This window comes from Citrus sinensis, chromosome 4 (genome assembly GCF_022201045.2).
Source record: "Citrus sinensis cultivar Valencia sweet orange chromosome 4, DVS_A1.0, whole genome shotgun sequence".
Taxonomy (NCBI): domain Eukaryota; kingdom Viridiplantae; phylum Streptophyta; class Magnoliopsida; order Sapindales; family Rutaceae; genus Citrus; species Citrus sinensis.
This window is the reverse complement of record NC_068559.1, coordinates 21,381,808-21,403,603: the sequence shown is the minus strand read 5'-3', so window position 1 is coordinate 21,403,603 and position 21,796 is coordinate 21,381,808. Positions and strand designations below refer to the sequence as shown.

The window sequence follows — 21,796 nt, the reverse complement described above, 5'->3', positions numbered from 1 at the left end:
ATTTAATGTAAGGTTATAAATTTTAGAAAGAAATTATCCTTTTTGGAAATGAAAGATGTGGATGTATGCTTGGTTGACAATGTAACCATACATACTATTCTTCAAGATAAAAAAATATTTGTTCAAAATAAAATTACTTGAAGGAAAAATAAATATTATATCTGATCCTGTAGACCTGATAAAAGGGTCTGGAAGAGTCATACTCTTGTTGGCAAGTGGAATAAAATTAATAATCCAAAATACTTGTATTCAGCAAAATAAAAAAGAAATTTATTTAACTTTAAAGATATCCGCCGAAATGGATATTATATTGAGACTTTAAAAAAAATAATGCATAATATCTCTACATTATTAAAAATGTCTTAGGGAAAAAAATACATATTAGAAAATCTCCCAACATCCACATCAGGATTATATTACACAATCATAAATGCGATTGAAAGCTAGCAGTGATGAACCATAAGTTCAGAGATCCAAAAATGTTTATGTTGTGGCATAATTGCCTTGGACATCTTGGATCAACAATGATGCGTAGAATTATTGAAAACTCTCACAAGCATCCATTAAATATAAGGTTAAGCCATCCCCTTCTAAGGTTGATCGTGAATTTCCATTGTTTCTGCAAAGAGTTCAAGAAAAAATATATAGACCAATCCACCCCTTATTGAACCATTTCATTACTTTGTGATTTTGATGATGCATCTACATGGTGGTCACATGTTTGTTTAGTGTCCACATCCAATGTTGCATTTGCAAGATTACTTGCCCGAATTATAAGATTAAGGGCACAATTTCTAAATTATCCAATTAAAACCACATGTCTAAATAATACTGATGAGTTTATATCTAAAACATTTGATGACTATTGGACATCAACTTTGAGCATTCAATTACACATATAAATACACAAAATGAATTGGTATAATCGTTGATTAAGCAATTGTAAATAATTGCAAGAACTTTACTTATGCATACAAAGTTACCAACATCTGCACGGGGTCATGCTATTTTGCACATTGTGGTATTGGTTTGTCTTAGACCCACTGCTTATCATCAATATTCTTCATTATATCTTGTACTTGGTCAATAACCTAACATCTCTCATCTAGGTACTTCTGGTTGTGCTACGCATGTTTTTATATCACCTCCTCAGCATACAAAGATAAGACATCAACATCGTTTAGGGATTTATGTGGGTTTCAACTCACCTTTAATTATAAGATACCTCAAACCTCTGATTGATGATCTTTTCACCACACATTTTGCATATTATCATTTTTATGAGACAATTCTTCCATCATTAGAGAATGAAAAGCGTTTTATAGTAAGGCATAAATTTTCTTGAAAAGTTCTCACCTTGTCCCATTTTAAATCCTCATATCATTCAATGTGAAAATGAAGTACGAAGAATAGTACAACAAATTACAAATCAATTACAAGATGCATTTACAGATGCTGTAAAGCTAGCTAAGCACACATTCCAGCTGCCAATGCACCAACTCAGGTGGTTATTCCTACTGAACAATCAAGTGCGAAAGCAGCCAATGAGTTATCTGTTATATGTCAAAAATGTGATAGAACACTTAGTTCCAAAGACTACTCCATTGAAGAGAAGAATGAAAGATCAAGATCTTGTTGAAAATAATGCTTGAGTTATAAATGTACCCAAATTACTTGAATTACCAGTTCCAAAAAAACTGATGGTCCCTAAAGAGACAGTAACTATTGAAGAGGTACGAAAACATAAAAATGAGAAAAAAGTCTACAAATTATACTTATATGAGGGAAATGTTGGATCATATTGAAACAAACATCCAAAGTGTATTTTATTCATAGTAGCTAATGAAATTACAAATAATTTTGAGCCTGAAATTGTCGATAAATGTAGACAAAGACATGACTGGCCTCAATGGAAAAAAGCAATTCAAGCATAATTGACTTATTCTAGCTAAATGTAAAGTTTTTAGATATGTATTCCAGGGACTTGAAAATGTCAAACCCGTTGAATACAAATGGGTATTCATGAGGAAACGTAAAAGCATGATGAAGTCACTAGATAGAAAGCTTGACTACTTGCACAATGTTTCTCATAGGGATTTGGTATTGATTATGAGGATACGTATTCTCTAGTGATGGATGCTATTACGTTTAGATTTTTAATCAGCTTAGCAATCTTGAAAAAAAATAAATCTTGACATGCATCTCATGGATGTAGTGATTACTTATCTGTATGGATCACTCAACACTAATATTTACATCAAAATCTCTGAAGAATTCAAAATACCTAAAGCATTTAAATTAAAGGATCATATTTGTGTTCAATCAAGCTACAATAGTCCTTGTATGGATTGGAACAATCTAGATGCACGCGGTACAATCCTTTGAGTAAATATTTGGTTAAAGAAAGGTACAAAAATGATCTAATATATTAATACATATTCATTAGAAAATTTGAATCTAGATTTTCAATTGTAGTAGTTCATTGGAACTTTAGAAGAAGTCTTAAAAATTGCTTAATATTTAAAAAAAATTGAAATGAAGATTTAGGGAAAATAAAATATCGTTTCAGCTTACAGATCGAACATAAAACCAATGAAGTGCTTATCCATCAATTATCTTATGTTTAAAAAATCTTAAAGTGGTTGAACATAGATAATGCTCATTCGTTAAGCACTACCATGGTTGTTCGATCTCTCGATCCTAAAAAAAATTCATTCTAACCCAAAGAGGATGACAAAAAGATACTTGGTCCATAAGTGTCATATCTAAATTTATTGTATCTAGCTCAGTGTACCAAACCAGACATTGCATTCTCTGTGAATTTGTTGGTGAGATTTAACTAAGCACCAACATGACGACATTGGAATAGCATCAAATATCTCTTTTGATATCTTTGCAGAACGATGGACTTGGGGTTATTTGATTCAAGTCAACCAATAGAGAATCATGGTCTTATCAGTTATGTAGACGCAGGCTATATCTCTGATTCCTACAAGGCCCGTTCCAAACTGGATATGTTTTTAATTACAATGGCACAATAAGTTCATGGCGATCTACTAAGTAGACTTTTTGCCACCTCCGCGAATCATTCTGAGATCCATGTATTACATGAAGTAAACAGAGAGTGTGTTTGGCTACGGTGTATTATCCATCTTATTTAAAGCACGTGCAATTTAAGTTCCGGAATTGATATTCTAACAAATTATATATAAAGGCAATGCTGCTTACATTGTTCAAATTAGAGGAGGATACATCAAGGGAGATAAAACCAAGCATATCTCCTCAAAGTTCTTTTACACTTCATGAGTTATTGTAGGTAAAAAAAATTGATATCAAGCAAATATGCTCTACTGATAGTTTTGTTGATCTTTTACTAAAGTTTTGCCACATGGACATTTGAAAAGTTAGTCCATAATATTGACATGCGTCAACTAAAAAAATTATCAAATTAATACATGACATTTGAGGAGATATTTCATTAAGTGGAGCATATTTTGAAGATAAGAGTCTTTGCAGCTATATTAGACAAATATATACTCTTTTGTTTTTCCTTCAATTAGCTTTTGTCCCACTTCATTTTGCTAGGAAGATTTTAACGAGATAGTATTAAGCACACTTAGATAGGTAACTATGAAGTTCAAGGGGGAGTGTTGTGAAATTGATGAACTTTCACCGATTGGAAGTTGCAATCCCACATAAAAACTTTATCCCTTCCCCCCTAGCTTTTTAATTCTATATATATGTGATACATGTGATTGTTTTGGTAATAAAAAAAAAATTGACTTAACATAAGCTTGGTAACAAGGTACTTAAAGTATTTTGTTTAGTTTAAAATTTTCTTCATTTATAATGGAAACAACTCATATAATTCATTTTTTACCTAAATCATGAAGGAATGATTTCTTGCCTTCAATATAAAAATAATCTCATTAAGTTTTTCTTATCTTCTCTTCGTCCATGATACAATTGTGCCTAAGATTTCATTTTCTTGCTTTCGAAATTGAAAGAACTGCAAACTACTTGCTTTAATTAATTTTATTTTTTAGGTACACTTGTCCTTTTTCTATTTATTTTACCCCATTATACACACATATCATTTCTGTTTTATTATTTATCTAAATCTCAATTAAATTTTCTGAATATAAACAAACATATATTTTCAAGCAACGTTTGGCTCTAAGATGAATACCAATATGCCATATATTAAAAGTTGCGTCTTAAACAAGGGACGCAGACACATTTGTGCTTGCCAGCCCATATGATCTCTTTGGAAAATATATATGATCTATATATGTATATATATGGTAGAACAATTACCAAGTTACGGAATCAAGCTCCTAAATTTGGCACAACTAAATTGATTTTTTTTTTTTTTTAGTCTTTTCATTTTCTTTTTGGGATTTATAGCCTGACCTCTTTAAAAAATGTACATTATCCAGCCTTTCTTGCTTGAATCTCCTTCCCATGTCCGTCGGGCTTGAGGCTATTTGCTTGAAGGCATTGTTTTATCACTTAGATTATTCGGATTTTTCCCTTTTGATAACGAATTTGATGAGTCACGTTAATAACCACGAATGAACGTAACCTTGTATTTTGCTCACCGCAAGATTAGGTTAACATAAAATCTAAATATAATGGTGGATATTAAAAGTGAAAATAATATTTAATGATGATGGTTATTCATCCACCATTAGATTTCCAAAAATCAATGGCGCACTTAAGTTAGAATAGTTTAACCCTGGTCGAGTTTACGCACTTAATCCGGCCAAGTGTAACTTTGCTTGGGGGTACATTTTACACTAATATCATAAGCCAACCATGTTTGGATATTCCTAATTTCACAGAAAATGCAAAAGTATATAACATAGAATGTTAATTAATTTTTAAAGATGGTAGATAAAAGAAACCCAAATTGATAACTTGCTGAGTTGCTGTAGCCATATTCTAAAGTAAAAAGAAACAGAGCTTTTGCTCTTCACCAGGGATAAGGAAACAGGAAACTTTAGCAAAGAGTTTACAAGTTGCCTCTTTTCAATGATCAAACACAACACATACGACACATATCAAATGTAACTATACGTATATAAAGATAGATATATAGAAATGTACAAGTATATACGCATATAGTAATAATTTAGTATGTAATAATAGTCATTTACATCAAGTGAAAAAGAGCATGCAATGATTTAATGCACGACATTAATTTGTCTCTTATTACTGGACTCAAAACTCAGTTAACGCAAACAGTTTCCTTATATTATTTCTCTTTAGGCATCCGTTACACTTCAACTCTGACATTCTCCTTGTCTATTAGTGCTACTCTTTGATGACTTTACCTTTTTTTTTCACTCTCACTTATTATTTTCTTCATGCATGCCTCCAATTAAATGAAAACCCTAATTAATGAGCCAACCTCTCTTTTGACTTCCCTGAGACAAGCAACAAATAATTTTAATTATATACATAAACTAAACTGTCTTAATCTTGTAAAATGTAACCTAAAACTTATTTTCTGAACAAACGTCCGCTCCACTCCAGAGACTATCCATCCTATATATAATAACCCAAGCAGAAGAAAAGCTCAAACAGAAAACACAATTTTCTTGGAACTTGCTTTTCCTTCATGGCTCCGAAAAACATTTTGATCACTTTCCTCTTGTTTCTTTCCCTTCCGCTTCTTCCTGCTCGTTGCATTGCAGCAAATTATAGAAGCCATAGTTTCTTAAGCCTTCACTACAAAAGCAAGCATAACATGGGTGGCTTTCTGCTGACAAAAGGAGCACCAATCCCACCTTCAGGACCATCGGGAAGAGGCAACGTCAACCACTCCAAACACGGCGCTCCGGAAGGCTCAGCCAAGGATGGTGATAAAGCCTAGCCATGAATGAACAAATAAGATTATATATAAGTGAGGTGATGAAGCAAGATATTGTGGGTTTTGGTCTGCTAGGGTGCCTACAAAATGAAGACATGATAGTTCCTTGTGTTTTATGTTCCTCTCTCAACTTGATTCTTGCTTATTCATCTTTTACATTTCTTATGTGAGCGACTCGATTGTGTTCAAGATTTCACGTCTGTTTGATACTATTGTTACAGAGTTGTAGCTTAAAAGTTACAACTATATAATATTTGATAAACACTTGCAACAACTTTTAAGCCTAGATGAATTTGTAATTCAACATATATTAAAAGTTATTGAAGCACGAATACGTAGGTGCCAATTATTTTAGGTTGCGTTTTGTACAAGGGATAACTTTTATCTATTTGTGCTATAAATGAAAGTAACAAAGTCAAGAAATGAAGCTCCTTAATTTGGCACAAGCAAGCACAGTCCGAATTTTTAGTTTTCAACCCTTTTCATGCTTTGGACCAACCAGATCATTGATTCCTTTTCAATCAATGGCTCAACGAGTATCCAATTTCTTTTTCACTTTATCTTAATGAACAGAGTTCTAAAGAAACAAGGCAAAACTCCCTTCAATCATTATCTTTTTTTCCTTTTTAAGTTTTCCTGAATCAGATAAATTTTAGACTTGTGTTTTCTCAACGACACGACCATTTACATTGTTCTTTTAACAATGGAGAAAGAACTAAAAAAGAAAAAGGTATAGCTAATTTAAATCTTCGAATAAAAAATCCCAACCTCGAACCCACGAATAAAACAAAATTGAGCTCAACCGAGTTTTCCAAAACAACCCTGCTTCTTTCCTGGTAACATTAGGAACGTTCTTCTAGGTTATTAATTTATTGTAGTGTCAAAATGAAATAAATTCCATAATAGGATTAGCCAACATGAATGGAAAGCTATGGCCTTGCTGAATTCATACTGTTGTGATTGTTTAGATGAATCCGCACACAACAAATCAAACCAGATATATAGCATGTAGCAATGGGGCAAATTTCTTTCATTTCCTCTAGGAAAACGCAAACAATAAATTACGAACATCCGATGGCCGGCCATACTTGTGAGGGAAGAAAACTTACAGATAAGAACTGGTTAAAAGTAAGACATGGAACAAAGAAGGTAAAGGAGTTTGTGTTCTTATTGAAGACTGCTTAATCACTTTTTGACATCTGCTTCAGCAGGAGTCTTGGTGGTCATCGAGTCGACCGCATGCACTGTACTTTGAAGCTCCTCCCATATGGCTTTGTACACCATCCTTTGCCTATTCACTGCGGATTGTCCCTCAAAGGCTGAAGCGATCACATCAATACTGAATACACGTGGCAGAAAGTCTCAATCAAGAATCAAAATTTAGAGAACTACAAGGCTAAAAAATGTGGGCATGTCTTAGTACTACCAAACATGCCACAGATATTTATTCGTGGCCTGGATGTCCAGCAAGATTTCTAATTATCATCTAAATAGATTCTGAGTCTAAGAAAATATTAAGGGATGATGCAGTTACAGGTCGAAAATGCAATAAAATAGTCGAAAAGAGTAGCAGCAACATTTGCAACAGCAAAAATGCAAAATGTGCTTTAATCTCATCTTGATAGCCCATAAATTCTTTTTCTGCCTACCAATGCTTAAAGATGACCTGAGCCATATGCATTCAGGCATTCTTCACTAAGGGTGACAGATTAATTTAACTCATTAGACTTTCTTTCTCTTTGAAGGATTCAGAAAAGATAAATTACAACAATTATGACTTCAAGGGGCCTCTAAACTCCTTTATGAAAATCTCTCATTTTTATCTCCAAACCCCCACCTTGGAAATGAGACATATAGGTAACAGAAATAAACAAAAACCATCACGAACAATCTATTTAGGCTATTCTTTTTTATTATTAAAGAAGAAAGCACAGATAAAATAATAAAAACAAAGACAACCAACCTAGAAGGCAATATAAATTTCTCCATTTTTAACCTACGAACAAACATCTCTGTGAGAACATAATACGAGCTCACCTAACATGGCGACCATCCCCATAAGCATCTTTAACTGTTACTGACTCTGCATTGAGATGCTCCTTGATCTGTTAAAGCAAATTGAAAGAAAATAACAAAGGGGATAGACATTTCAATAAGAGCATATATCCAAGTACTAGCAAAAGTGTTTAATTCCAATAATATGGCATCAACAGAAGTGCTCCCAATCCACTAGAGAAACATGGCCAGAAATGATCAGCACTACAACTATTTCTTATTACTCAAACCAAAATATGTTTCTCCATCTAATAAACAAAATGCACAAAGAAATGAAAATAAACACTACATTTATTCCCCAAACATGACCATGAAAGCCCTATATTAATTGCTTTCTTGAAGGTCGGACTGTGTGAGTCTGACAAGATGCAAAAGAACAAACAGTAAGGCTTAAGACTTGTTCCCCAAATATAGGAATTATGTTTAGAACAGCTTTTCGACCTCAAATTTCATTGGTTGCTCGTCGATCAACTTCATCTAAATCTCTTTCTGTCATCAGATAAGCTACCACTGATTGCATATTGGAGACAGATTCTCTTTCTACTCAACATTAGTTAAGGGAAATAAAGATCCCTAGAAAATACATCTATTAACAATATATATTAGCAACAATATAAAACTAGTTATCTAAAATAAGGAAACACTATACTAGATAAACTTGTTTCTTAGTCATGCTAACAAAAGCACCAAAGAGCTCATAATGTATCAGTACAAACCAAAGGTCTCTTTCATTGTGAACTTAAAAACAGGTTACAGAACATAAACCATATGCGATAGCACATGAAAAACGATAATAAGCTTGGAGCCTGTTCCTCCAACATTACTATACATCCAAAGTATTTTCTTTACCAACTAAGGTTCGGAACCGGAAGCTTGAAAAATATATCTCATCATAAGAAAACCATTCGAGTTTTTAATATTAAGTTGTTTTCCTTCTAAAATTCTTTTCATATTCTTATTTACTATTTTAATAAAATTAACAGAACTTGCATTAACAAAATACAATTCCTTAGCTCACTTCAACAAAGTCTTAACTGTTAATATGATTCTCAAAATTAAACAGGATTATTATTCACCGTTGTACTATCGAATGCTGACATTGTAATTTAAAACGTAAGATTAGGGACCTATTCGATACCAAATGTACAAAGGAGGTCCTTAAGTTAGAAATTATGAAAAAGAGGGGCATGTATGTTATTAACCCAGTTAAAAAATTCATACCTTATTCTCCATGGATGCCATGCGAGACGGGTCAATAGAGCCAGCGTCGTTGACATGGGTGGCTCCAGTGGAGAATCTACGATGACCCACGCGTCCAAACCGCGATTGGCCGTCACTTTGGATTGGTAGCTTGGTTCTGTTGCCGCTATTACAAGACGACAACAACGACGAGCTTGTTTGTGCTTGGCTTCCATTAAGAAAGGTCCTGGTTTGAGAAACGAAGGATCTCTTCGGATGGATAAAGAAACAAGAAAGGCTTCTCGATGACGACGAGAAAATGTACGGACGCGATATCAGAGTCTTGGTGGCCATTGTTAGTTAAGAAGTGTAGAAGAGGCTGCAGAGAACTGCTGCTACTTTCATTTTCTAAGGCAGGTAGTTATGGGTCCGCCTGGGCCGTTTAAATATTGAAACGGGCTGGACTAGCCAACGGCAGGCCCGATTCAATTGTTCTCTACAAGATAATAAGCGAACAACAATTGAACACACTTGACAAATGCTACGAAACTTACGGTGTTTACTTCCTGAATTAGCGAATGAGAATGGTTCCCATTTTTCATTGATAGTGTTCACTTATTAAAACCTAGAAAATAGAATTGCGTTTCACGCGGTTTTGAAAAAAAAATTTAGTATTATCATTTTTTTTTACTTTATATTTGATGAAACTGATAAAAAATATGAATTGATTTTTTTTAAGATGAGGCAATCTTATAAAAAACAAAAAAAAAAACTATTAGTCAGCAATACAAATAAAGAAGCAACGCAAGATAAAGAAAAAAATGAGAAAATATATTATAGAGTGATTTTATTCATTCCAATTGTGTGTGTACAAAACAAAAAGATGAGCTCTCCTTTTATAGTTACATAATCACTCCATGAAATTAATGAAAAATTACAGATCATAATTCCTTGTGAGATAGTGGGAGTTATAGGGAAGCTAAATATTGCTAATGAGAGATAGTGGGGAGACTAAAAGATATATGTTATGAACATCTACATTTATTTTAAAAATTCATAACACTATAACACTGCCCCTTGGATGTTCATTACAAATAATATGCCTCATTAAAATCTTTACATAATTGTTATAGTGTAATAACAATTAAATTAATTATGAGAATATGAAAAATTAAATCTAAAAGAAAATTTCTTTATTTATTACATAATAGAAAATATACAAAGATGAAAAATGGTGATGCCACATCAACTCCTCAAGTCTCAGCTTTCTATTTATTAGATAATAGAAAATATACAAAGATGAGAAATGGTGATGCCACATCATCTCCTCAAGTCTCAGCTTTATATATATACTAGGAAATAGACCCGCGCTTCGCGCAGTTTTAAAAAAAGAATTTAGTATTATCTTTTTTTTTTTTACTTTGTACTTGATGAAACTGATAAAAAATATGAATTAATAAAAATGACGCAACCTTATAAAACTAATGTTATTTATGAAAGTTAATTATTTTTTTGTTAACTTTAAAAATATATATTAATGTGTATAGTTAAGTGTACACAACATTTTTATCAATAAAAATTATGTTCACACTAATCAATTCTCTATTCTTCTTGATATTCAACTCATGAAGAAAAGAATATTTCATGAAGCACACAATACTAAAAATTCAAATAAGTCAAAAAATAAAAACACAAGAACATTTCTAAATAGTATGTTGGTTAAATAATAAAAAAAACAAACAAACATAACAAATCTTAAATACTTAATATTTATAGAGTTTGAAGAAACCAAAAGATACTAAACAAAAGGTTGCATAATTAAATATGAGATTATGGCATTAAAATGAAGGAACTTTCCTTCCTATATTAATTAGTTTATGTATTTTAAACCACTAAAATTTAGTTGTTGGCTTAATAAAATAAATGAATGTTTCAAAACTTATAATTAATTATTATTAATGGTTACATATTGTTGAATTTAAATAGAAAGAAGAAGAGACATGTAATCTTTTGTAATCTAATAATTATTTTCTATTTTTAATATTTTGTAATGTAATTATTTTTTAATCTCAACCAATATATTAGATAATAGAGAGTATAAAAATAATTATGCCATAAATCTTAACTACTTAATATTTATAGAGTTTGAAAAAGCCAAAAAGCACTAAATAAAAGGTTGCATAATTAAATATGTGATTATGACATTAAAATTAGGCCCAAATGACATTGTTGAAGGAAGATGAAAAAACCTTCCTTCTTATATTAATTAATTGATGTATTTAAGCCACTAAAGTTTAATTATTGACATAATAAAATAAATGAATGTTTCAAGACTTATAATTGATTATTATTAATGGTTACACATTATTGAATTTAAATAGAAAGAGGAAGAGACATGTAATCTTTTGTAATCTAATAATTATTTTTTATTTTTTATTTTTAATATTTTATAATGTAATTATTTTTTTAATCTCAACCAATTTATTAGATAATAGAGAATACAAGAAGATGAGAAATGGTGATGGCACATCACCTCCTCTAGTCCCAACTTTATATATATACTAGAAAATAGAACCGCGCTTCACGCGGCTTTGAAAAAAGAATTTAGTATTATATTTTTTTCTCTACTTTACACGTGATGAAACTGATAAAAAATATGAATTGATTTTTTTAAAGATGAGGCAGCCTTATAAAAAACAAAAAAATCTATTAGCCAGCAATACAAATAAAGAATCAGCGTAAGATAAAGAATAAAATGAGAGTATATTATAGAGTGATTTTATTCATTCCAATTGTGTGTGTACAAAACAAAAAGATGAGCTCTTCTTTTATAGTTACATAATCACTCTATGAAATTAATGAAAAATTATGGATCATTATTCCTTGTGAGATAGTGGGAGTTATAGGGAAGATAAATGTTGCTAATGGGAGCTAGTGGGGAGACTAAGAGATATATGTTATAAACATTTATATTTATTTTAATAAATTCATAACACTCCCTCTTGGATGTTTATTACAAAGAATATGCCTCATTAAAATCTTTACATAATTGTTATTGTGTAATAACAATTAAATTAATTATGAGAAGATAAAAAGCCAAATCTAAAAGAAAATTTCTTTATTTATTAGATAATAGAGAATATACAAAGATGAGAAATGGTGATACTACATCACCTTCTCAAGTCCCAGCTTTATATATATACTAGAAAATAGAACCGCGCTTCACGCGGTTTTGAAAAAAGAATTTAATATTATCATTTTTTCTTACTTTACACTTGATGAAACTGATAAAAAATATGAATTGATTTTTTTAAAGATGAGGTAGCCTTATAAAAAAAAAAAATTATTAGCCAGCAATGCAAATAAAGAAGCAATGCAAGATAAAGAATAAAATGAGAGAATATATTATAAAGTGATTTTATTCATTCCAATTGTGTGTGTACAAAACAAAAAGATGAGCTCTCCTTTTATAGTTACATAATCACTCTATGAAATTAATGAAAAATTATGGATCATAATTCCTTGCAACGCAAGATAAAGAATAAAATGAGAAAATATATTATAGAGTGATTTTATTCATTCCAATTGTGTGTGTACAAAACAAAAAGATAAGCTCTTTTTTTATAGTTACATAATCACTCCATGAAATTAATGAAAAATTATGGATCATAATTCCTTGTGAGATAGTGGGAGTTATAGGGAAACTAAATGTTGCTAATGAGAAATAGTGGGGAGACTAAGAGATATATGTTATGAACATCTACATTTATTTTAATAAATTCATTATAAAGAATATGCCTCATTAAAATCTTTACATAATTGTTATTGTGTAATAACAACCAAATTAATTATGAGAAGATGAAAAGTCAAATCTACAAGAAAATTTCTCTATTTATTAGATAATAGAGAATATACAAAGATGAGAAATGATGATGCCACATCACCTCCTCAAGTCCCACCTTTATATATATATATATATAGAGAGAGAGAGAGAGGAATAAGAATAGACTTTACATGAATTCATAAATTTGGAAATGAGAAGTGATATCTTACTCCATAAAAAAAGTGGAAACAAAAATGGAGAAATGAAAATGGGGAATAATGATGGTAAAATGGCCTGACTTATCCCTTGGCCCGATTAACACGATCTTAATTTTTAGGGTTTTAACTTGAATTTAAAAAATCAAAGATCAAGCTAGGCTTAAGGAATCAAAATCGAGCCAAGGTTAGGGTTTTACCAAAAAGTTCTTACCCGACCCTCAAGTCCTTGACCGTTAAATTAATTTTTTAAAGAATAAAATATAATACTTAAAAGTTATTAACACACAAAACACCCACACGTGGACACAACTACACGTTACGTATATTCGTCTCTATCTCATATTAATTTTTTTTATATTTGATTTATGTATTTGTTAGTTTGGTTAATATGTTAATTTGGTTAAATTGTTACATATTATATTTTATTAAATCTTAAAAAAAGAATTATTAAATTCATTAGAATCAAATTCAACATAAAAATGGAATAATAATAAAGGATAAAGAATTCGAGTCATTTTCTAAAAAAAGTTTTAAAAAATTATAACTAAGCTTGGATAAAGCCCGAGCTCCACCCTGACTCGAGCTTCCTAACGGCTAAATCTCTTCATTTCAGTCATAGGGTTGGGCTAGGGATTGGCATGGCTCGAGATCTCGCCATTGTCAATCCTTAAGATGAGTGAATTTACCCTTAAGCAAAATAAAAAATTATTATTTTTACCCAATTTAAATATTAAATAATAATAATTATTATTATTATCAACAAAGTAATAGTAGTAATAATGAACAAACAAATATATTAACAGCAATAATAAGAATGAATAATAATATTAACAATTATTATAATACTAGTAGTAATTAAAATTACAATAATAATGGTAATATTTATAGAAACTATTATAATAGTAAGAATAATTATTTTATTTTTATTACAATAATTGTAATAATAACAATGGTAATAATATTGACTCTTTATTTTGTTAGTGAACAAATATATGATTGTAACTAAGAGTATTTTAGTAACTTGTAATAATATATTCTAATTATAAGTTAAGTAAACACGTCCACGAGAATACAGCTCATTTCAATTCTTATTCATGCAACTCAAGTAAACAACTTATTTAAATTTTCTTTTCTCGTTGTGATTCTTGTCTATTTCAATTTCGAAAAGTAAACACAACGTTAATACATTTACTAAACCCATAAACACCTCTAATTTATGAGTAAATTTATTTAAAAAGTAAAAATAATTATGAAATGAATTATGTGGATCATGTGATACTTTTATCCAATCAATCAATTCATACCATATAAGTTTTATCTTAATTTATATAAAATATTTATACAGACGGTATCATTGTTAAAGAATTGACATATCGGCACCCTTTTGATTTCCTAAGAAAAGCTCGTTTCTAATTACACCTCTTAAATATTTTTGCATTATTCATATCTTCCAGAAACTGTTCCTTAATTCCAAACATATTTTCAAGACTTTGCTCTCCGCATCTATTCATTTTTTAATCTTGTTGCTTTAATAATGAATGAATAAATTTTTTTAGCCCAATGAATGAATAAATTTACTTTTCGTGTCCCTATTCTGCTTGTCTAAGTACTGAGAATTTTTCAGTTGGCTGCCAAACGTGAAACAAGATTTATAATTTTATATAATAATGAACACATTATTATCCAACGATAATACAAGAAAAAGAAAAAGATTATAATACAAAGAAAAAGAAAAAAGATTAACATTTGTTTGCAGTTCCAAAGAAATTAGCACTCAGTAAATACGTTATTACACATTCTACAGAGCAGAAGTAATAAAATTAGTATTACTCTCGGCGGCAACCATCTCATTTTCCCCCTTTAAAGTCTTCTCCAGCTCCTCTACAAACCTCGCCATCGCCGGAGCTGGCAGGCAAACCGGCACAACAATTCCCTCCTCTCCTTTCTTGTTCCTAAACGGAATATAAAAACTCGCCACCCCTGGAATCGCCCCGACTCCCCCTTTCGCCGGCCCTCCGTATACCGGCTTCCCCCACCCGAAGTCCACATCCCCGAACCCCGCCCGCGTCACATCTGAAACAAGATAAGAACGCACCACCGCGAAGTGGGGCCTGCCCTTTATCACCATCAAGTCCGCCAGCGACCTCATATACTCGTCGTTCACATCGTTCTTGGCTTTTCTCACTAGCTCCAACGCAAACCCTAACGGGTTCTTGCTCAATTTCTCCGCCGTCGTTATCGCCACCGGGAAAGCGAACCCGTTGCCGTAGTATCCGGCCGGCAACGGCGGGTTGATCTTGGAACGGGCGTTGACGATGCATATGATGCGCATTTCCTCGTTGGGGTCCGGTTGGAGGGCGATTGTGCGGCAGCGGAAGAGGCAGGCCGTCAGGATTTCGAAGGCGGAGCAGCGGCGGAGGTGTTGTGGGAGGATGCGGCGGATGGCGGATACCTCCTGCGGGCCGAAGAAGAACGAGCGGTGCGACATGTCGTCCAGCGGGATGATTGTGTTTTTGGTGTCGGCAACTTCGTCGTACTCGTGGTGCGTGCATGTCACCCGAGGCGGGTCTCGCGCGTTGAGGACGTGTCTCTCCCACACTGGAGGAACTGTGGGGGCCCGTAAGCCGCGTGCGAGTTCGCCCACTGCAGACATGAATTGGACCAGACCGGCTGCGTCGCCCATTGTGTGGTTGAGCCGGAGGGCGAAAATAAAACCACCGCATTTCAGGCGCGTCACCTGTCAATTCATTTGCGCAATATATTATTATACAAAGTTTAATTATGCTCTTAAAAAAAAAAGAAAAAAGAATGAAGCAGTCCAAAAATTTCGTGAGAGTGGAATATGATAAATTGTAAGGTAGGAGCTTTTTTATAAATATAAAATTAAATGCCTTTGATTTCAATAAATAAATAAATAAATAAATAAGAAATAGAACTCAAAATTGAAGTTTTGGGGTCTACATTTTTCAATAATTATTTTTCATTAGTCTCTTTCAATTCTTTTGCGAAAGGAAAAAGACTAACAACTTCCAAAAGTTTGTTCAAATGTATATTAAGACTTTGAAAAAAATATGTCTCAACAACTCAGTCAAAAATAGGAAGACAAACTTCTATGTATCTATTTTTGAAATCAATAAAATGTACAACATGTATTTAAACAAACTTTGGGACTTTAAGTGTAATATGTCCCTTTGTTAAACGACTATGAATTCATTTGCCAATCTTATAAATAGCTTGGCGTATATATAATAATATTCGTATAACTTTGTTCCATATCAACCAAGGGTAAAAAAAGGAAAAAGGAAAAAAAAAGGTCATTTATGAGGTGAAGGATGATTTTTCGAACCTATTTTGCTTTTTTCCTTTTGTTCAGTCGTTTGTCAGCCTGTATAATATTCAGCTTTTATACAGCTTCTTTTGTTTAATTTGCTCAGTAAGATGCCTTTTTATTTAGTTCATGAAACTAATAAACTTCTTTTCCATGCAAAATAATTGATAAAATATATATGTAGCAAAAAAAAAAAAAAGGGTATATATTCTCCGGAAACAAGTTTAAATTGAAAAGATTGTAGAACTCTAATAATTTCTGTTCACTATTTTGCAAAAAATAATTTCATAAAACAGTATCCAACCGGCATATTTTGTAGTAATATAATAATGTTAAGACAAAAGAAAGGGAACAAAAAAATATCTTGAGGAAGATGGGATTGTGAACACACGACGACGTTCCACCAACCTCCGGGCTCTGTCTTTATATCACCATCTTCAGAAAAAAGCATTTCACAGAAAATAATTCAAATCGATCATGGAGTTGTGTTGTCTGAGTCTTTTGGCTTTTCCCTCAAACTGACTCGTTGCAGACCAATAATTTTTTATCTTTCATGCCGTTGTTGGTTTTCAAAAATTCGATTTAGTAATTCAAATATTTTTTAAAACCAAATTTGATTAACAAAATATAAATTTTCTTAAACAGTTTATGAGAAATCTCCATGGTCAAGAATGCAAATACTATTTATAATTATCACTTCTTCGAATATTCGTCATACAAAACTGTGGCGCGCTCAAGTAAATCGTTAGTAATTTTGTATTATGATGAAAAAAGTCACAATTCATATCATTCATAACAAAAAAATTGTAAAGGATCGTTTAAGCTTTTCATTTTTTTTATTATTTAAGTATTCATTCAATTTTTATACTTAAAAAAATATTTCAAGATACTACTGTTATTTAAATATGTTATATACTTACTTATATTTTTTTTTCTTGGGATATTAATAGAAAAAAATAATAACTTATCAACTTAATATTAGAAGTAATATAAAAATTTGTAAAAAATTTTAAATTATTATTATTTTATTTTTAGGATTTCATTAATCAGTTTTTTTATAAAATAATTATTAATAAGATTATTATACAAGGACAAAAAATATTAGTTCTTTCACTTTTATATTTATTGGTTAATTTAACAGTTAATAATTATTGGTTAATTTATTGATTAACTTTTTTATAAATAAATTAATATATATTCAGAATATTGTTGGAAGGATATTGTTATAAAAGGGGAAAAAAAAAGAGTAAGAATATAACGTGCATGTTAAAAGGATGTTTTGAATTACTTATTTTTAAAAATTTTGCGGAATAACGAAGCATTTATCCTATCAAAAATATTAATGTAAAAGATTAATGATTATGAAAGAAAATATATATGTATATACCTGAATGAGTAACAATGGGCAGTTAAGCACTCCAGCAGAGCCCGGAACATCAAAAAGAAGCTCTTCGAGGCCAGGAAACGGAGGCTGAAGAGCATCACCAAACTGCTCGAGCGTAACATCAGCATCGGCTTCAATAAACAGCACGCCTTCACCGGTACAATCCACCATAAGTTTCCGGTTGGGCCCTTCGCGGAGCCTACCGGCAAACGGGTAGTAGGAAACAAGCGTTTGCGCAATGGCCTCTCTGATCACCTTAACGGGGTCTTTGCCATTCACAAAAGGGTTATATTTGTAGAACTGTATCACCGGGATGTGGAACCGGAGGCCCTCTTGGTCGTCGATATCCGACAAGGGTTTGAGTTCCCGGGGCGTCGGCTTGGCCGGAGCAATGAGCTCGGGGGCGCGCCTGAGGACTTTGAAGGTGAGGGAGGTGGCCATATGTAATGTTAAGTCTTAAGAATATGAAAGGGGGAGTGCGATTGCTTTTGTTGTGTGCTTTGGCAAGTTTTGTAAGTGGGAGAAGCGGGCCATTTTATAGCGGGAAGTGACTGTGGAAAAAAAAAAAAATGCATGGAGGGTGAATTTTCCTGGCTGCTATACTGCTATCGCGGTTCTACTGACTCTCGATGGTGGACTTGACTCGATGACCAACAGTTCTAGGCTCTTGGTGTGTTTATTATTGCGCCAACTCTCGCCAACCGTGGGGCCAGTTAACGTTCACAAAACAACTCGCGGATTATTTTTCTCTTATTTCATAGTTAGAAGTCGATATTGTGGATAAGAATGTCCGTAAATATGATGATCGATCAAATCACCTGTTAAAAAAATAGTAAATTAGCAATTAATTTTCATAGTTTTGACCTAATTTCAAGTAATAAAAACTAAAGGGAATCACATATTCACATGTATTATAAAGCACTTTGAGAAGAAGCCAAGTAAAAGCCTTCGGCTTCGGGGAAAAGAATTCCAAGACCAAGAGCCCCACATTGTCAAGAAAGTTTTGAATATCAAGGAAAGCTTGAAGGGTCAACATCAATCCTCAACTCGGCATATTATTATAAGGGATTGTAATTTGGGAAATTTGTGGTACAACTGTAGTATCGTGTTACAGTTGCATCCAGTCGTTGGATACCAGTAGACCTCATTAATCTAAGTGCATCCAACGGCTAGATGCAACTGTGGCACGGTACCACAGTTACATCGTAGCCTAATTTAAGTTGTTACTCTCTAAATTTGTCTAAAAGAAAGAAGTTTTGAACATTAGCTAGCTAGTGGGTTGTTAAGAACTAATTTATTAAATCAGCAACATCAGCCTTCGATTTTCGATACGAGCAGTAGCATTGACTTGAGTTTACTTCCTATTTCCATGGCATGATCTTCCAAATTGCCGAGAAAAGTCATTGGAAAGCAATGTGGTCACCGTGTGAAAAACAAAAGTGGATTCTAACTTCCGAGAAGCCGCCAGGAGATTTCAATGCAAAATCAAATCAAACGCAGACTAGAATTGAGAGGTCTTCGCGTATACCAGACGATTTTTTGTCTTTTTTTTTTTTATAAAAATTTTCGGATGAACTCGAAGAACACCATTTGAAAATTGAATTGCATTCACATTATTACAACAACCATTACATTGTCCGTATTTTCACAACAATTTCATGCATGCGTTGACGCTTTCACACTGGGTATGCATTTTCACGAAGGATTTTCTGAATTTTATTTAAAAAATTCTTATAGTTAGGGATAAGGACAATTGAGTTCTTATCCTTTTGAAGTTTTGAATTCCTTTTTTTAATTCTTTCGAAAAATCTGTTTTTCAATTGGGGGATGAGAACTTTAATTTACTGATTATAAGGCTTGCCAAGATTAATGTCCTTATCTTCATCCAATAGATGATAAAATTTACTAAAAGCCCAAGGTTTTGAATGTTTATTAAGGGTTTGGCTGTCCATAATGATCCATTAAAATAAATTTCAGAGATTAACTGACTATTTATTATCTAGTATTCTTTATCCTTGAAAAAAGTATAATCCAAGAACATAAAATTAATTATATATCATCATTTTATCCACAAAAACTTTTTATTTTGTAGTTTTAGTTTAAGAAAGAAAATATTGACCTTGGTGTATTTCTCCAAATCTAAAAAAAAAATGAACATTTTACAATCTTAAAAATGTCAAAAATACATTAATTGACAATAAAAAAAACATATTCAACATCGTAAAAATTCTTTTACTTCATAAAAAAACAACAAACTCTTTTATGGAATTTGGTACTTCTATGCTTTGGAGGCATGCAATTTTTTCATTTTTTTTATTTTTGGAAAGTTACTTGAGGCATACATTGAATCTTCTTTAAATGGAATCATACGAACTGCAAGTCAAAAAAGATATGGCAATTGCTATTAGTGCTTAATTACTTTTTAAGCAAACAACATACTTTTTTTTTATAACTTTTTTAATACAAACAATTTTTCTAAAAATTAATCTGTATGCAAACTCGATAATTGAAACCATTAATTGTATAGATGCCGCATTATTACTTTATTTATTCATGTTACTTATATAAAAAAGAGAAAAAATGAAAACTTATTTTTTTTTATGACATGAGACTATTGCTCAAATTACAACTCATATTACATGAGAGTATAACTGATATTTATTATCATATATATGTATATATATATTGAGACCTGTTGACATCAATGCTGATATGGCACCGCTCAGATTTTTAACCCTCTCAAATATTCGAGGGACGTCAACTCCCATCCTAAGAGAAAGATTATCTTCACTCAAACTCTGGGACTCCAAGGAAGGACATTTGAGGGAAGTGGTTGCAGCTAGGGGTGGGCATGGGTTGGTTTGGGTTGGATTTTAAGTCAACTCAAACCAAACCATAAAAATTTGGATCCAATCCAAACCAACCCAAATATTTTTAACCCAAACCAAACCAAACCATTTGGGTTTGGTTTGGGTTTGGTTTGAATTTTATTATCAAAATACTTTTTATTTTAATAAAATTTAATTATATCAAAATTATAATAATTATTAATTGTTATTAATTATTAAATTGATATTAAAATATAAAAAATATAGTGGATAAAAATTATAAATTTTACAATAACTTAATCCTTAAATTAAAGAATACTAAAAAATCAAAATAAAGTTTAATCACAAAATTTATTATTTTTCAATAAATAAGAACGTGTACTTTAATAATAAACTTTCACAAACATGACATTAACAATCTAATAATAAATTTTGCCACTTGTTATTTATTTAATTATGCAATATTTATTTTTATTTATCGTTTTGGTAGTTTTGCGTTATGTTGTCTACTTATATATTTAATTTTTGGGAGATTGTCAGTTTCCCCCCTACAGTAATCAACATATATTATTTTTCCCCCTTCTGCTTTTATAATGGCCAAAAACTCCTCTAATAGTATAAGTTTACAATATTACCCTTATTTTCAACTACTCTTTTATTTATATTTATTCTAAATTAAATAAATCACATGAATAGAAACTAAATAAAAAATAAAGCATTAAAAATAAGAAATATTTGTTTTGATATGAACAAAAAAATTAATAATAAAATTTTTTTATACTTATTTATTTTTTGAAAATTTTCTTATAATAAATATATAAGAAAGTTATTAGTCAAATGATAAAAAAATTATTATAAGAAAACTTGATTGACAAATAAAAATTTATTATAAGATAAATAATAAAATATTTTACCTATACTTTTTACATTTAATTTTAAAATATTACAAAATATTTATTATAAGAAAATGTTCACAAAATAAATAATTACAAGAAAAAATTTTATTATTAATTTTTCTACTCATATCAAAATATATATTTCTTGTTTTAATACTTAATATGGGCATTACATTCAATTATTAACCAAAAATTAGCCGACATCTAGCA

At 31.3% G+C, this 21,796-nt stretch overlaps 2 protein-coding genes across 2 annotated transcripts; both read right to left on the bottom strand.

The window, feature by feature from the left end:
* Positions 1–6,875: 6,875 nt before the first annotated feature.
* On the bottom strand, positions 6,876–9,525 carry LOC102630469 (protein BOLA4, chloroplastic/mitochondrial). The gene is made up of 3 exons (XM_006484630.4): positions 9,152–9,525; positions 7,913–7,980; positions 6,876–7,214 (listed from the first exon to the last, which is right to left on the bottom strand). Exons 1-3 carry the CDS (start codon positions 9,461–9,463, stop codon positions 7,061–7,063), a joined length of 534 nt encoding a protein of 177 aa, XP_006484693.1. The 5' UTR covers positions 9,464–9,525; the 3' UTR covers positions 6,876–7,060.
* Positions 9,526–14,788: 5,263 nt separating this feature from the next.
* LOC102630782 (benzyl alcohol O-benzoyltransferase) lies at positions 14,789–18,396 on the bottom strand. The gene is made up of 2 exons (XM_006484631.3): positions 17,866–18,396; positions 14,789–15,887 (listed from the first exon to the last, which is right to left on the bottom strand). Exons 1-2 carry the CDS (start codon positions 18,301–18,303, stop codon positions 14,949–14,951), a joined length of 1,377 nt encoding a protein of 458 aa, XP_006484694.1. The 5' UTR covers positions 18,304–18,396; the 3' UTR covers positions 14,789–14,948.
* Positions 18,397–21,796: the final 3,400 nt, after the last annotated feature.

Coding starts and splice junctions, on each gene's coding strand:
- LOC102630469 (XM_006484630.4), bottom strand. CDS start 9,463: ATGGCCACCAAGACTCTGATATCGCGTCCGTACATTTTCTCGTCGTCA. Junction 7,981..9,151: donor TGGCATCCATGGAGAATAAG/GTATGAATTTTT, acceptor TTGCTTTAACAG/ATCAAGGAGCATCTCAATGC. Junction 7,215..7,912: donor GGGGATGGTCGCCATGTTAG/GTGAGCTCGTAT, acceptor ACGTGTATTCAG/TATTGATGTGATCGCTTCAG.
- LOC102630782 (XM_006484631.3), bottom strand. CDS start 18,303: ATGGCCACCTCCCTCACCTTCAAAGTCCTCAGGCGCGCCCCCGAGCTC. Junction 15,888..17,865: donor GCCCATTGTTACTCATTCAG/GTATATACATAT, acceptor ATGAATTGACAG/GTGACGCGCCTGAAATGCGG.